Raw genomic sequence first — 13,479 nt, 5'->3', positions numbered from 1 at the left:
CGAAGTGACCGTTGTACTGTGTCGCAAATTAAGACATCTCTTGACGAGTGACGAAGCAGTTCCTTGCCTATCACAAATAGCACACAATGCTCTTTCCACTCCCTGAAGAATGGCTAGGGATAGTACTTCACATAGTAGAGCTAGAAAACAATTAAAAAGTCACTGAACATTGAGAACAAGGGAGCAAAACTAAAGAGTTGCTCTACCTTCCCTCTCAGCTGATGAGAAGAACAGCGGCATACACAGGAACAAGCTTCAACTCTGTGAGAAGAATTCAGAATTTTTGGAAAGATAATCCTGAAAAGTCACCAGAAACTCTCAGCAAAATGAGGTAAATTCAAATTTTTCAGTTTGACAGTGTTTTGATACTACATTTCTCTTTAGCCAAATTACTTTAAAACGGCCATTTTGTGTACAAAAAAGCATTGTTGTTTACTGTAGGAACTCCTGTGTGCATTAGCACAAGTTTAGTTCCAGAAGCATGTGACATAAGCGGGACTTGTTCCCCCTGCATCACCCCTCACCCCTGGGTAGTCATGTGCTGGGAGTCAGTGGGCGAAACTTGCTTCCTCCACTCCCCACACCCCCTTCACAATTAGTTCATCAACTTATGAACAGACAACAGTATTCTATGAAGTTTGCTGATGGAGGAAAAGGCTATCAGTAAAAATAAATAGCTTTTATCAGTCAGAACCTTCATGTAAGATGGTTAAATTCAGTCTTCCAATCTGTAGCACATCCCACTTTAGAACAAGAAAGAAAGAAAATATGAATATAATAGAGGGAAACATTCCACGTGGGAAAAATAAATCTAAAAACAAAGATGATTTAACTTACCAAACGAAAGCGTTGGTATGTTGATAGACACACAAACAAACACAAACACACACACAAAATTCAAGCTTTCGCAACCCATGGTTGCTTCATCAGGAAAGAGGGAAGGAGAGGGAAAGACGAAAGGATGTGGGTTTTAAGGGAGAAGGTAAGGAGTCATTCCAATCCCGGGAGTGGAAAGACTTACCTTAGGGGGGAAAAAAAGGACATGTATACACTCACACACACACACTTATCCATCCGCACCTATACAGACACAAGCAGACATATGTAAAGGAAAAACTCTTGTAACAGGGCACTTAAGTCCTTTGAGTCATCCTGTGGAACATGCTCAGCAACTAAGTACTGGGTGTCCCGAAAGTGTACAGTTGTTCTAGGTCCATTCATGCATTCAGTAAATTCAGTGCATGCTCTATGTTTGATATTATAAGTTTTGTGTGTGATGGGGCCGGAGTAAGTGGCAGTATGTAGGTGCAAGGTCCAGGTTTTGCAATGGGATCAATTTCTAGGGTAGGAATTTGTATGAGGGGATAGAGATCTGGGAATAAGATATGGCATGAAAAGGATGATACGAAAATTAGGAGGGCATAGGAAGGATATCAGGGAAACATGATCTCATTTCAGGGCTTGAATTAAGAATTTGTTCAAGGGTAAGAGGATAAAACTGCCAGGGGCACTTGCTTATGGACACAATCCATACTGGAGCTGTTGGAGAGGAAAGCTTGGGAGAGGTGCTTGGTGTAAGTATTGAGGGATTCGGTGGTAAAGCAGATATGTTTGCCATTACTGCCTAGGCTGTAGGGAAGAGATGTTGGATGTGAACAGGGTGGCAACTATCAATGTGCATGTACTGTTGTTGATCTGTCGGTTTCATATGCACAGAGATTTGGGTGTGAGCTTAAATGAGGTGGACGTAAATGTCAAGTAATGTGGCTTTTGATTTAGAAAAGAAATAAGTGAGTATGAGTTGGATAAAAGAGTTAATCTGTTTCAGGAAGTGAAGGCATTCTTCTTCATTAGGAATCCAGATGACAAAGACACTGCACTGCATCGTGTTCTTATATTGTCATGTGGTAACCACACACAAGACCAAACTCAACAGCAGGGTCGTCAATGAAATACAACACTTAGCACTAAAATCACTTTTACTGCAAACACCAATGCACAGCCAGAACAGAAATGAATTCCTAAACTAAGAGTGCTTTTATGAGCACAAAAATCAAATATTCCAGAATATACAAATCATATTCCAAGAACCTTCCAGAAATGATAAATATTAAATAGCAAATAATTGCTGATGGACAGGTTTGAACTGACAACCTACAGCATGGAAGCCAGTAGGACTAACCGCTACATGACACTGCATGCACTACAGTTTTGAGTATTGCTCCCTTTTGTGGAGAAACAGTGACCTGCTGCTTCAGAAGTTCTTATTCGATCCGACTACAGCAGCCTGGATCAAGATCTTGTCAATGGTCGTCTGTATGGTGACACTGGCAGATCCTCAGGTTCCAGTCATGTTGTTACATCCTCTGCAATAGAATGAGCCCCTCCTGTTGAAGTTTCAAGATCACCAAGTGGGTCTTCAGTTTTCCTTAACCTTCCATCATCGATCTGCATCTCTGGACTGTAGTATGGGTTTATACGGAGGACATGGACAGCAGCTCTGCACTTTTGTCTTCTTGATGAAGGATCATAATCTTATAATTTGTATGTGATGTTGACAAGCAATGGAGGCTACAACACAGCTCAAAGTACTAACTTGTTAATTTTTCTGATAGTCCCCACTTTCTCCACAGGCATCGAATAATCTCCACACAACCCCTGGATTGTAACTCACTGGCTAGTGCTTGGCATTATAGAGCTCTCAGTCTTTGTTTTGGGTATCCAGGGTCCATATGCAAGCCAACTGCCTTGCATCTTTAGCCGTGGCGATGAAGCATTTCATGTAGTCATCCTAAGGATAGTCCATTTGAAATGGGAACAGTGTACCGACTGCCATTTCTATCCTGCGACCATGGAGCAGAAAAAAATGGTGCTCTGTGAGGCCATTCATCAATGGGTGGTAGGTAGTTGTCTTCCTGTAGGTGATGTTACAGTGTGGCATTACCTCAGACACTTGTCTCGACTCACGAATTTTTCCACAATCAGAGGTCATCACGTACTCTGTTCCGTGCCTCAAAATGACATCGTCTACGAGGAACTTTGCAATTCTGCAGCTTCAGCAGCTAGCAAAGTTTTGTTCATAGCATAGTGGGGCTAGATAGTCAGGGCAGACTATTATACATTAACTCCCATTTGTCGACTTTGTAAACCTCCCTGAGAGGCTGACTGCAATTCCACAGAATAGCACTGCTGCAGGGATAATTAATGCCAGATGCCCCAGAGATAGTTGCAGCATGTGTTTCCATCACTGGCATTGCTTACAATGGCTCACATAGTATATAACAGATTGGTGTAGACTTTGCCAATGATGCCTGAATCTGATTTTGTATAGGGCCTCGGGATAATTGCCTGTAAATGAGCTGGAACAATGAGCAACCATTTCTGCCCCATGCATCATAATTCCTCTTATACAATGCTCCGTTTATTAATTGGAATTCTCCTTCAAGACTTCTAGGGGTTTTAGCATACCAGATCTTCCCTCTGTTCATCAGAAATGTCATATAATGCAGAGATGAGTGAGATTTCGCTCAGACAACTGCACTTCACAAAACGAATCATCGGAAAGTAGTCAATGTCCTTGTGTTTGTGTCCACTTTTGAATACCACTGTGAGGTCGTATTACAGAAGCCTCAGTGCCCATCTTGCTAGTCAACCTGACTAAACCCTTCAGGCTAGTCAGACAGCATAAAGAATGGTTTGCCAAATAAATACTCCCAGAACTTCTTGATGGCCCAAACAAATGCAAAGTGCTCTTTCTTAGGCTTGAAGAGAAGTCTGGAAGCATTCACTATCATCTTTTTAACAACTTCCTGTATTTGTATTACAACTGCACCTCCTCCATATCTAATAGCTAGGCATGAAGTTAGTCTCCATCATTCTCACTGCACAATGCTAGAACTGGATAAAATGTCAGCACCTCCATAAACACAAATAAAGATCCTTCTTGCACCTCATTCCAGCACAATTTGACATCTCCCTGCAGTAGTTCTTGCAAGGGATGCACCTTTGTACAGAACTCGTTCATGAATTGCTGGTGCTGCAGGGAAATAGCGAGAAAATTCACATCATGAATGTGCTGAGGAGTCTGAAAATCTGCGACCACCTTTTTTTTTACTTAGAACTGGGACAGATCTCATTGCCACTCACTACAGAGGAATGTTCAGACAATAAGAAATTCAGGCTTCAGTTGCAAGCGAAGGCTGAATTTCTTATTGTCTGAACAATTCACAGTTGCTGAAGCACTGCATTATGTTAAAGATTTGTAAATAGTGGAATGTGCATAAGACAATGATAGTGTGATGCATTCTGTGCAGAGAGAGAGAGAGAGAGAGAGAATACTTTGCAGTGGTGCCAGTGTGTGCTCTGCCCCTGCTGCACATTTCTCACTCCAGCTGTTGCCTACCCTGGTAACTGGCAATGCAGGGGTGAGTGCTATATTCTGACACTGTTTCTCTGCTTCTGATTCAGTCTGCGTACCTCTGTCACTTTTTAATATCACATTTTTCTTGTTTGCCTTATGCCATCCACAATTCACACTATAGTAGCTACATAACCTCACAATATTTAAACTAATATGAAAATCAATACTAGACTTTCTACACACACCTCGATGCATGCACTACAGGCAGATGCAGCAGAATGATGCTACTGGCTGGAGTGTCATGTGGTTCACTGCTTCTTGATACTCTGTATCACCCCTTCTTATGTGCACACCACTACAGATGCTCCAAGATTTTTCTTTTTCGTGGGCAGCAAAGAGGCACTTTTTCAGATCAAGAGGAAGTCTATATCTGAACACACTTCAACAGAGTTACTAGGCAGCAAAGATGTTCTTCAAAAGTCTTTGAAAAAAGAACATCATCAGATAGCCCATTTAAGGAGCCCATTTAAGGTGCCCAAGCAGGTTGTACCTCATACGTTCGAAGATGACTGAAGCATTACACAGTGTGGCCATCAAGAGTTATGAAAACAGTCATTTCCTGGCCAACCTCATCAATCTCAATTTGCTAGTAGCCTGTCTTCATGGCCATAGTTGAGAAGTACTCTGCTCCTTTCAAGCAGTCTAAGGTGTCATCAGAGTGAGGTAATGGACAGACATCTTTCTTCATGATTGTTCAGTTGTCAGCAGTTGATGCAGAAATGCCATGTGCCATCCTTCTTCGAAAGATCCACGGGAGAGGACCACGGAATCTTAGAAGTTTAATGATGTCATATAGCAGCATATTCTCCACTTCCTCCTGGATTATCTGTTGTTCAGCTGGTGACACTATACGAGTGCTGGCCAATTGGTGGATGATCCAGAGGTGTTGACATGATGTTTTACCATGGGCCATTTCGCATATCTTTTCCACACTCCAGATCTGAAACCAATGCGAAATTGATACAGAACAGCTGTCGCTCACCAACATTGTTCGACTGCATGCCTGCAGTGGTAGTGGAGCATGATTCTTCATCAATGACACTAAACTGCCTCTCCTGGGCTGGTTCAGCTTTTGCTAAACTCATACCCTTAGGGATGTGGGTGAGATGTGGCTGCTCATGACAAGTAGTGATACAGAGTTCTCCCTGACCATCTACAATACTTAGATCATCAGTAGCATGCAGATTGCTTTTGTGAGGTTAAATAGCTTTTTTGCAATTGAGAGAAGCTTCAAATTTTAATTGAGCATCTAGAATGATGAGTAGAACTTGTCTTGATGATGGAAGAATAACAAATCTTCTACAGCAAACAAGTGCCCAGAGCAATCTCTGTTATGTGTGCTAGTTGGAATAGCTTTGCCCTTCTGTAGCCCTGATCTTCGCAGTTTTTGATTGCTTCTGATACCTTCAAGAAGTCCCATCTGAAAATTATGTTATGAATACATTCCATTACAAATGACAAATCTGAAGGCCCTCATTCTACCACTGATAGTTACTCTTGCAATATAAATGCCTGTCAGTGGATGAATTTCCCATTTGTGGCTTTCAGCACATTGGCTTCCGTATCACAAAACATAGTCTTCCTTAACTGACAAAGATAAGCATCTGCCAATACAGAAAATGTAGCCTGTTCAACTAGCAGCTGGAAAGGTTGGCCATCATTGATGACATTAACATTATTTTCTAACATCTTGATGATGGTCATCCATGGAGGTTTTACATCTTTGGCGGCCTCATCTCCAAAGATGGTTGCCTCACTTAGTTTTCCTAAAGTCAGTGGCTAGTACCTCTGTCGGCAACGGAGACTGGCATCAGCAAATTTGGAAATGAGATGATAGACATCTGGCAGTGTAGAAGTTGTCAGAAACTCACATTCTTTCTCTGCAGTATCACAAGAAATGTCCAGTGCATCCACAGCAAAAACACACTGGAGTGTTCTTCTGTCCTCCAAATGTCTGTTTTTCTACAGGCATTATAATTAGGCACTGCAGTTGGTTGTACCTGCGTTGGTCATGAACTGGACTGTCATTTTATGGCTGCCTCATAAGTCCAAGTTAGCCAAGTCCATTCTTCCTGGTACATTTGGCTGGTGGTGGTTGTTGGTGCTACAGGTCGATGTACCTCTTCTCCAACACACTGTATTACCTACTGATGTATTGGGTCAACACTCATCTCTGCGATCTCTTGCTTATTCTGTCCAACCATTCTCATCGCCATAAAATGTGGTACCTTTTCTCCTACTAAGTGTCGTAAGAGAGAGGTGAGGGCATGGTGGTCTTCCACAGCCACCACTGGGACCACATTCGGGAGTCAATCTACTTCTTTGATCCAATTCTTTTCTGTTGCATTTCCTCAATGCATTGGCACCACTCAATTAATGCCTTGGTTGTTGTGATGTATTTCCCAGAAGAGCTTGATATACGTTTTCTGAAACTCCTTTTATCAAGTATGAGATTATTGTCAGCTTCTACTATTGACCTAGTAGATAATGTCGGAAGTTCCATGCGGCTTTTCGCGGATGATGCTGTAGTATACAGAGAAGTTGCAGCATTAGAAAACTGTAGCGAAATGCAGGAAGATCTGCAGCGGATAGGCACTTGGTGCAGGGAGTGGCAACTGTCCCTTAACATAGACAAATGTAATGTATTACGAATACATAGAAAGAAGGATCCTTTATTGTATGATTATATGATAGCGGAACAAACACTGGTAGCAGTTACTTCTGTAAAATATCTGGGAGATTGCGTGCGGAACGATTTGAAGTGGAATGATCATATAAAATTAATTGTTGGTAAGGCGGGTACCAGGTTGAGATTCATTGGGAGAGTGCTTAGAAAATGTAGTCCATCAACAAAGGAGGTGTCTTACAAAACACTTGTTCAACCTATATTTGAGTATTGCTCATCAGTGTGGGATCCGTACCAGATCGGTTTGACAGAGGAGATAGAGAAGATCCAAAGAAGTGCGGCGCGTTTCGTCACAGGGTTATTTGGTAACTGTGATAGCGTTACGGAGATGTTTAATAAACTCAAGTGGCAGACCCTGCAAGAGAGGCGCTCTGCATCGCGGTGTAGCTTGCTGTCCAGGTTTCGAGAGGGTGCGTTTCTGGATGAGGTATCGAATATATTGCTTCCCCCTACTTATACCTCCCGAGGAGATCACGAATGTAAAATTAGAGAGATTAGAGCGCACACGGAGGCTTTCAGACAGTCGTTCTTCCCGCGAACCATACACGACTGGAACAGGAAAGGGAGGTAATGACAGTGGCACGTAAAGTGCCCTCCGCCACACACCGTTGGGTGGCTTGCGGAGTATAAATGTAGATGTAGATGTTCTGTCATATTTGGATTCGCAATGTGGCACAGAGTCAAAACAGTCTGTATGTAGGACTTTGTCATTTACATGAATTTGCAAGAACCCCTAAGAAATTCATTTGTATGTCATCACGTATACTTGGTGTCCCAAAATCAACGCTCCGTGATGTGCTTGATAAGCACCTAAAGCTTTATGCATGCAAAGTGCAATTTTTATGCAAGTTGAAACATAGTGACAAACCCAAATGAGCAATGTTTGCTGAAAACACACTTCAGCGCATGAATACAGACAATAACTATTTCGCTAAGATTATGAAGAGGAATATTTCATCTCAGTGTAAAGACTAATAAGACAGACAAAAGGTACGAATTTGGGGTAGTGAGCATCCTCATCAGGCCATGAACTTTAAAAAAAAAAACAGCCCGAAGGTAGTAATGTAACATATAAATTTGGTGAAGTGATTTGTTGCACAACGCCTGTAGTATTGACGAGTTATGATCACCATCACGAAAATATTTTTCAGTTTGAATAGTGAGTTTAGAATTGTTTTTTGGAGATTTGCCTCATCTGTGAATGAAATCTGATGCTGATGGGCACAGCATTTCTGAAAAAGGTGACAAAAGCAGTTGCGGTACCCGCTGATTTGAATGGTTTATTCCATGTAGTTTTGTCCCAGCTCAGATATGTGCAGCACAGTGTAGAAAACAAGCACTGTGACAACCAGCATTACGTTGTGGAAACAAGAAGGAAGCAGCTGAACTGTCATTAAAAATAGGGAGAGCTAACATTCATGTCATGTCATGTCATACAGGTTGCATATAACAGCCTAAAAAGTTACAAAGCGTTTCCCGACTGTAAACTAACGTTCAATACACAAGGTTTATGAGGCAATGTTCTGATCATTTAGTAGAGCTTAAGACTAGTGAACATTTCCCAGTTTCCAGCAGAAACAGAGTTGGAGAGGAGATGGATTCTGACTACAAAGAAAAGACATGGTTTTGCTGCAAAGTTAGATCAAGAAACAGCACAATAATCAAAAAATTAATGGCGATCATAAACTTTTATCCTGAAAATTACATATTACATACAAGAGAAAATGACAAGGTTGCTTGGGGTGGTTTAGTGAAATTACTGGATGTCTTTATTTGCAGAAACAACTATCACTGATCACTCAAATCTTGATATGCTGGTTAATTTCGTGTCCTCTCAGGTAACACATCAACACCCACATCTCTTCTTCCAGCTGGATTTGGCAACTCTACATTGGCAAATGGAAGTTTGTAATGTATTTAAGTGACAAATCCCCATAATGATGGATTGGACCACCAAAGTGACTAATTCCCATATGATGGATTGGACCACCAATCTCATGGCCACCCTGGTCACCTGACATTACTCCCTTGGGTTTCTTCTTGTGGTGATATGTCAAGGACAGAGTGTACTATACCAAAGAGACAAATTTGGAACAGCTTCATGGGAGGATTAGAGCTACAACTGAGACAGTTACGCTATAGATGCCAAAGAATACCTGAAGAGAAATCAAGTATCAATTAGACAACCTGTATGCCACTAACGGAGCTCATGTAAAAACGTGAGATTGAGCAAATAAATCTTCAAAACTTTGTGTATACATTGTTGTATGAATCTTTTTATATATCGATTATACGTTGTATTAAAGACATTTCAAATTAGAAGTGCTTCATCTAAGACACCATGTATTATATAACTTGATATGGTGCCACTGTAATAAACTGATTAAGGTGAAAACCAAATATGAGGGGCATTCAACAAGTAATATAATACAGTTTTTTTCTGAAAGCACGTTGGTTTCATCCAGGATTCCAATATACCATATTATTCTCCATTCTTGGTGAAAACCATATATGAAGGATGCTCAATGGGTAATGCAATACATTTTTTTTCTGAAAGCAGGATGATTTTATTCAGGATTCCAATACAATGCGTTGCTCCCCATGTTTTGGCTACAAAACCTCGTTTTTCAACTTAATCTCCATTCAGTGTGATGGCCTTATGCCACCTTACTGGGAAGGCCCGTATGCCCACATGGTACCACTCTCCTGGTCAATGTCAGAGCCAATGTCTAGCTACGTCAACAACCTCCCATCATCAACATACTGCTTCCCATGGAGTGCATCCTTCATTGGGCCAAACAGAGGGAAGTTGGAAGGAGTGAGATCCGAAATGTAGTGTGGATGAAGAAGAACAGCCAAATCATGTTTTGTGAGTTCTTCTCAGATGTGGTTTTATGGAGTAGAAGTAGTTTGTTTGCACTGTTGTGATGACGAACACACTGAAGTCATATCTTCAATTTCCTGAGGTTAGCACAATACACTTCAGAGTTAATTATTTCACCACGATGGCACACATCAAACAGAATAACCCCTTCAGAGCCAAGACTTTGAACTTTTTCTTCAGAGGAGAGGTAATGTAACCCATGTTTCATCACCTGTGACAATGATCACCCTCATAACAAACAAGCAATTCCACACAGAAGGTCTTTTATTACTCTTTGTGATCTTCTGTCATATGGTGAGGAACTTATTGGGCATACACCTTTGAGTGCCCCCACTGGAGGCCGAGTGTGTCAGCACTATCAATAGAAACATACAGTTGTCCAGTGAAGCATTTGACTGTGATCAGTCGATCACCTCGAATGAGAGTGTCCACACATTCCCACACTGCAGCAGTCCCAGCTATGTGCAGCTGGCTGGCAAGCAGGAGAGCGGACAAGTTTGTGCGACCTTGTTGCGATGATGACAGATGCCTCACCCAACTATTCTCTGTGTTTCTGTTAAGTGACAAGTCTCCACAGACATTTTGCAAGCACATATGAATATTCGATCCTCTGGTTTTCTGCCAAAAGAAACTCAATAACAGGTATCTGCTTGGAACATACCTCCATTACAGACATGATTTTGAAGGCTACATATGGTGCTGCCATCTATCAGAACTTCATGAAACTATAGAGAATATTCTACAATGTCCCTCAACAAATTCCACATTTTTCCAACTGAAACTGGCTGAGGAAAAAATAAGTTGCATTATTTACTGAATGCCCCTTGTTTATGAAAACTACTTTTCTTCAATAATCATTGATTTAAAGCTGTAACTTCCAACTGGGAAGCCTTCTTTTTATCTAACCTATGCATTTTGTTACTATAAATATTTTGTAATGCTTAAAATATTCAATTCAGAACAAACAGCTTTACCAATGATGCGCAGAGCATACATGCAATCTCCGTATACAGGGTGTCTACATGGACAAGGAAAAATAATTCCTGGATTTTTCCCAGATTTCCCGGTTGAAAATACACTTTCTCCCGGGTGAAAATACACTTTTTCCATGTTGTGACAGTATACTTTTTCTCGGCACTTATCAATCCGTTTATGGTTTTATACACCGGCATAGAAGTTCACGGCACTTTAGAAAATGAAACTCAGGGGGAAAAAAAACGTTTTGGAAACATCTTTGATGTGCAGCAACATATACACGAAGGTATAAATTCGAATTCCACCGAACACCGCATGTTACTTTCCGAAGCATTAAAATCGAGATAGCGACGTGCTTTTGTAAGCCAGTCACAGATCATGTCACCTGATCTCACCAGCTGATGACAGCATTTGACACGTGATGTAGTCAGCCAATAGCAAGATCACTCTTAAGCAGTGCGAACACACAAATAAGAAAAATTAATGGCTTAAATTAATGTGCAATTGTTGCTACAAGAAAAGCAAAGCTATCACATATAATATTGGTCCAAGATTAATAAGCTGCAAGAGAAGCTAAGCTTCCACATATATTGTTGATCTTTTTTGCGCGTCATACATCACATAAATGTGCCAGTAAAATTTTTTAATAACGATGTAAATGTCTGATCTTCTAGGCTCGAAATTCTTCATATGGTCGTCCGCAAAGAGTTCATTTTTAAATGACGAGTCAAGCGCTCTGTGATTTAAGAAAATCGTCGTACACTCTCTCACATAGTTTATCTTACATAAAAGGAAATTCACTTTGAAAGTAACGCTTTTCAAAGCAATATTAGCAATATTTTTCCGTGACCTATTAGAAAGGTACGTTTCCGCAGTTGCCTGAGAGCGCCAGATAACAGGTGTCACTGCACTTGCGCAGCTACGATGACGCAGGAAGCCCGTATGTTCATACGTGTGAAACATTAAAAGATCTTGCATTAAAATGAATCTAATGTAAGAAAAACTGTCATGTCATGTCACGCGCATTGGAGGCAATTTGTTATTAAGAAGCACTGCACAGTTTTCCTAAAGCCTTTGACACACTTTGCTGTTGGCAGACGCTTGTATGAGCACTGCGTTTTGTTGTTGTATAAAATGGCGCATTTTCTTTGCGACTTAAGTTTTATTTTCGTTTTTTCTCTCGTTCATGTTTTGTTGCTGCAGTATTATTCTGCAGAAGCGGGATACAGTAAATTTTTTTGTTAGAGTATTGGTTCTTACCAGTCAAGATCACAAAAATTTAACTGAAAGCTAAAACAATGAAAAATTCCCAGAACTCAAAAAGATTCCCGGGTTTTTCCCAGTTTTCTCCCGGATGAAAAAATTCCCGGGTTTTTCCCGGATCTCCCGGTTGTCCCGTGTCGTAGGCATCCTGATATAAGACAATCATTTTTTACTTTCAGTTAGTACAAATATTTTACCAAGGCACCATTATTCGCAAATGTTGATTTCAGTTTATTAAACAGTGGAAGAGAAAAAACAAAATGAAAACATTCATACCTTGGGGTGACTTTTGACAAAACTTTCAAGACTGTGTTGCAAGTGTGCTGGTATAAATTTGTTATCCATGTGCTTTGATCTTGATCTTTTATGTTTAAGCTTAAGACTTGGCACTTTCTGTTTGCTCACAAGGTCTGCAATGTACTTCAAAGAATCTGTCAAAACAGGTACCACATATACAGAACCGTCACTTTTGTATTCAATCTGCAACAAGTAGAAAAGTATTAGCATGGTGGCACACAGTCTCAACACTAAAGTAATATCACAATAACATTCAGTGAAAAATCAATTTTTTCTTGCCTTGATATAATTTCTTCAGCGAATACAAAAACTATGAATACCCTACAAAAATATTTTCTGAAAAAAAAAAAAAACTGGCAGTATGCTTTCACCTGTTTCTCCAGGCAGTTGATTTATACACTAGACTTTCAGTATATTAATAGTGAACTCCCTCCCATGAAAAATGGACCTTGCTGTTGGTGGGGAGGCTTGCGTGCCTCAGCGATACAGATAGCCGAACCGTAGGTGCAATCACAACGGAGGGGTGTCTGTTGAGAGGCCAGACAAATGTGTGGTTCCTGAAGAGGGGCAGCAGCCTTTTCAGTAGTTGCAGGGGCAACAGTCTGGATGATTGACTGTATGATTAAATGATGATGGCGTCCTCTTGGGTAAGATATTCCGGAGGTAAAATAGTCCCCCAGTCAGATCTCCGGGTGGGGACTACTGAGGAGGACATCGTTATCGGGAGAAAGAAAACTGGCGTTCTACGGATCGGAGCGTGGAATGTCAGATCCCTGAATCGGGCAGGTAGGTTAGAAAATTTAAAAAGGGAAATGGATAGGGTAAAGTTAGATATAGTGGGAATTAGTGAAGTTCGGTGGCAGGAGGCTCAAATGGCTCTGAGCACTATGGGACTTAACTTCTGTGGTCATCAGTCCCCCAGAACTAAGAACTACTTAAACCTAACTAACCTAG

The 13,479-nt window shown here is 40.9% G+C and overlaps 1 protein-coding gene across 1 annotated transcript in view; it reads right to left on the bottom strand.

Annotated features, from left to right (window-relative positions):
- LOC124612458 overlaps positions 1-13,479 on the bottom strand; it is a 147,295-nt gene that overhangs the window by 107,331 nt on the left and 26,485 nt on the right. Inside the window, exon 3 of the mRNA XM_047140686.1 lies at positions 12,505-12,708. Within this exon, the coding sequence (XP_046996642.1) occupies positions 12,505-12,708 (204 nt within the window). The remainder of the gene's footprint in view (positions 1-12,504; positions 12,709-13,479) is intronic.

Source organism: Schistocerca americana, chromosome 4 (genome assembly GCF_021461395.2).
Source record: "Schistocerca americana isolate TAMUIC-IGC-003095 chromosome 4, iqSchAmer2.1, whole genome shotgun sequence".
Lineage (NCBI taxonomy): Eukaryota > Metazoa > Arthropoda > Insecta > Orthoptera > Acrididae > Schistocerca > Schistocerca americana.
Note: the sequence above shows the minus strand (reverse complement) of the source record. Positions and strands in the feature narration are given on the sequence as shown.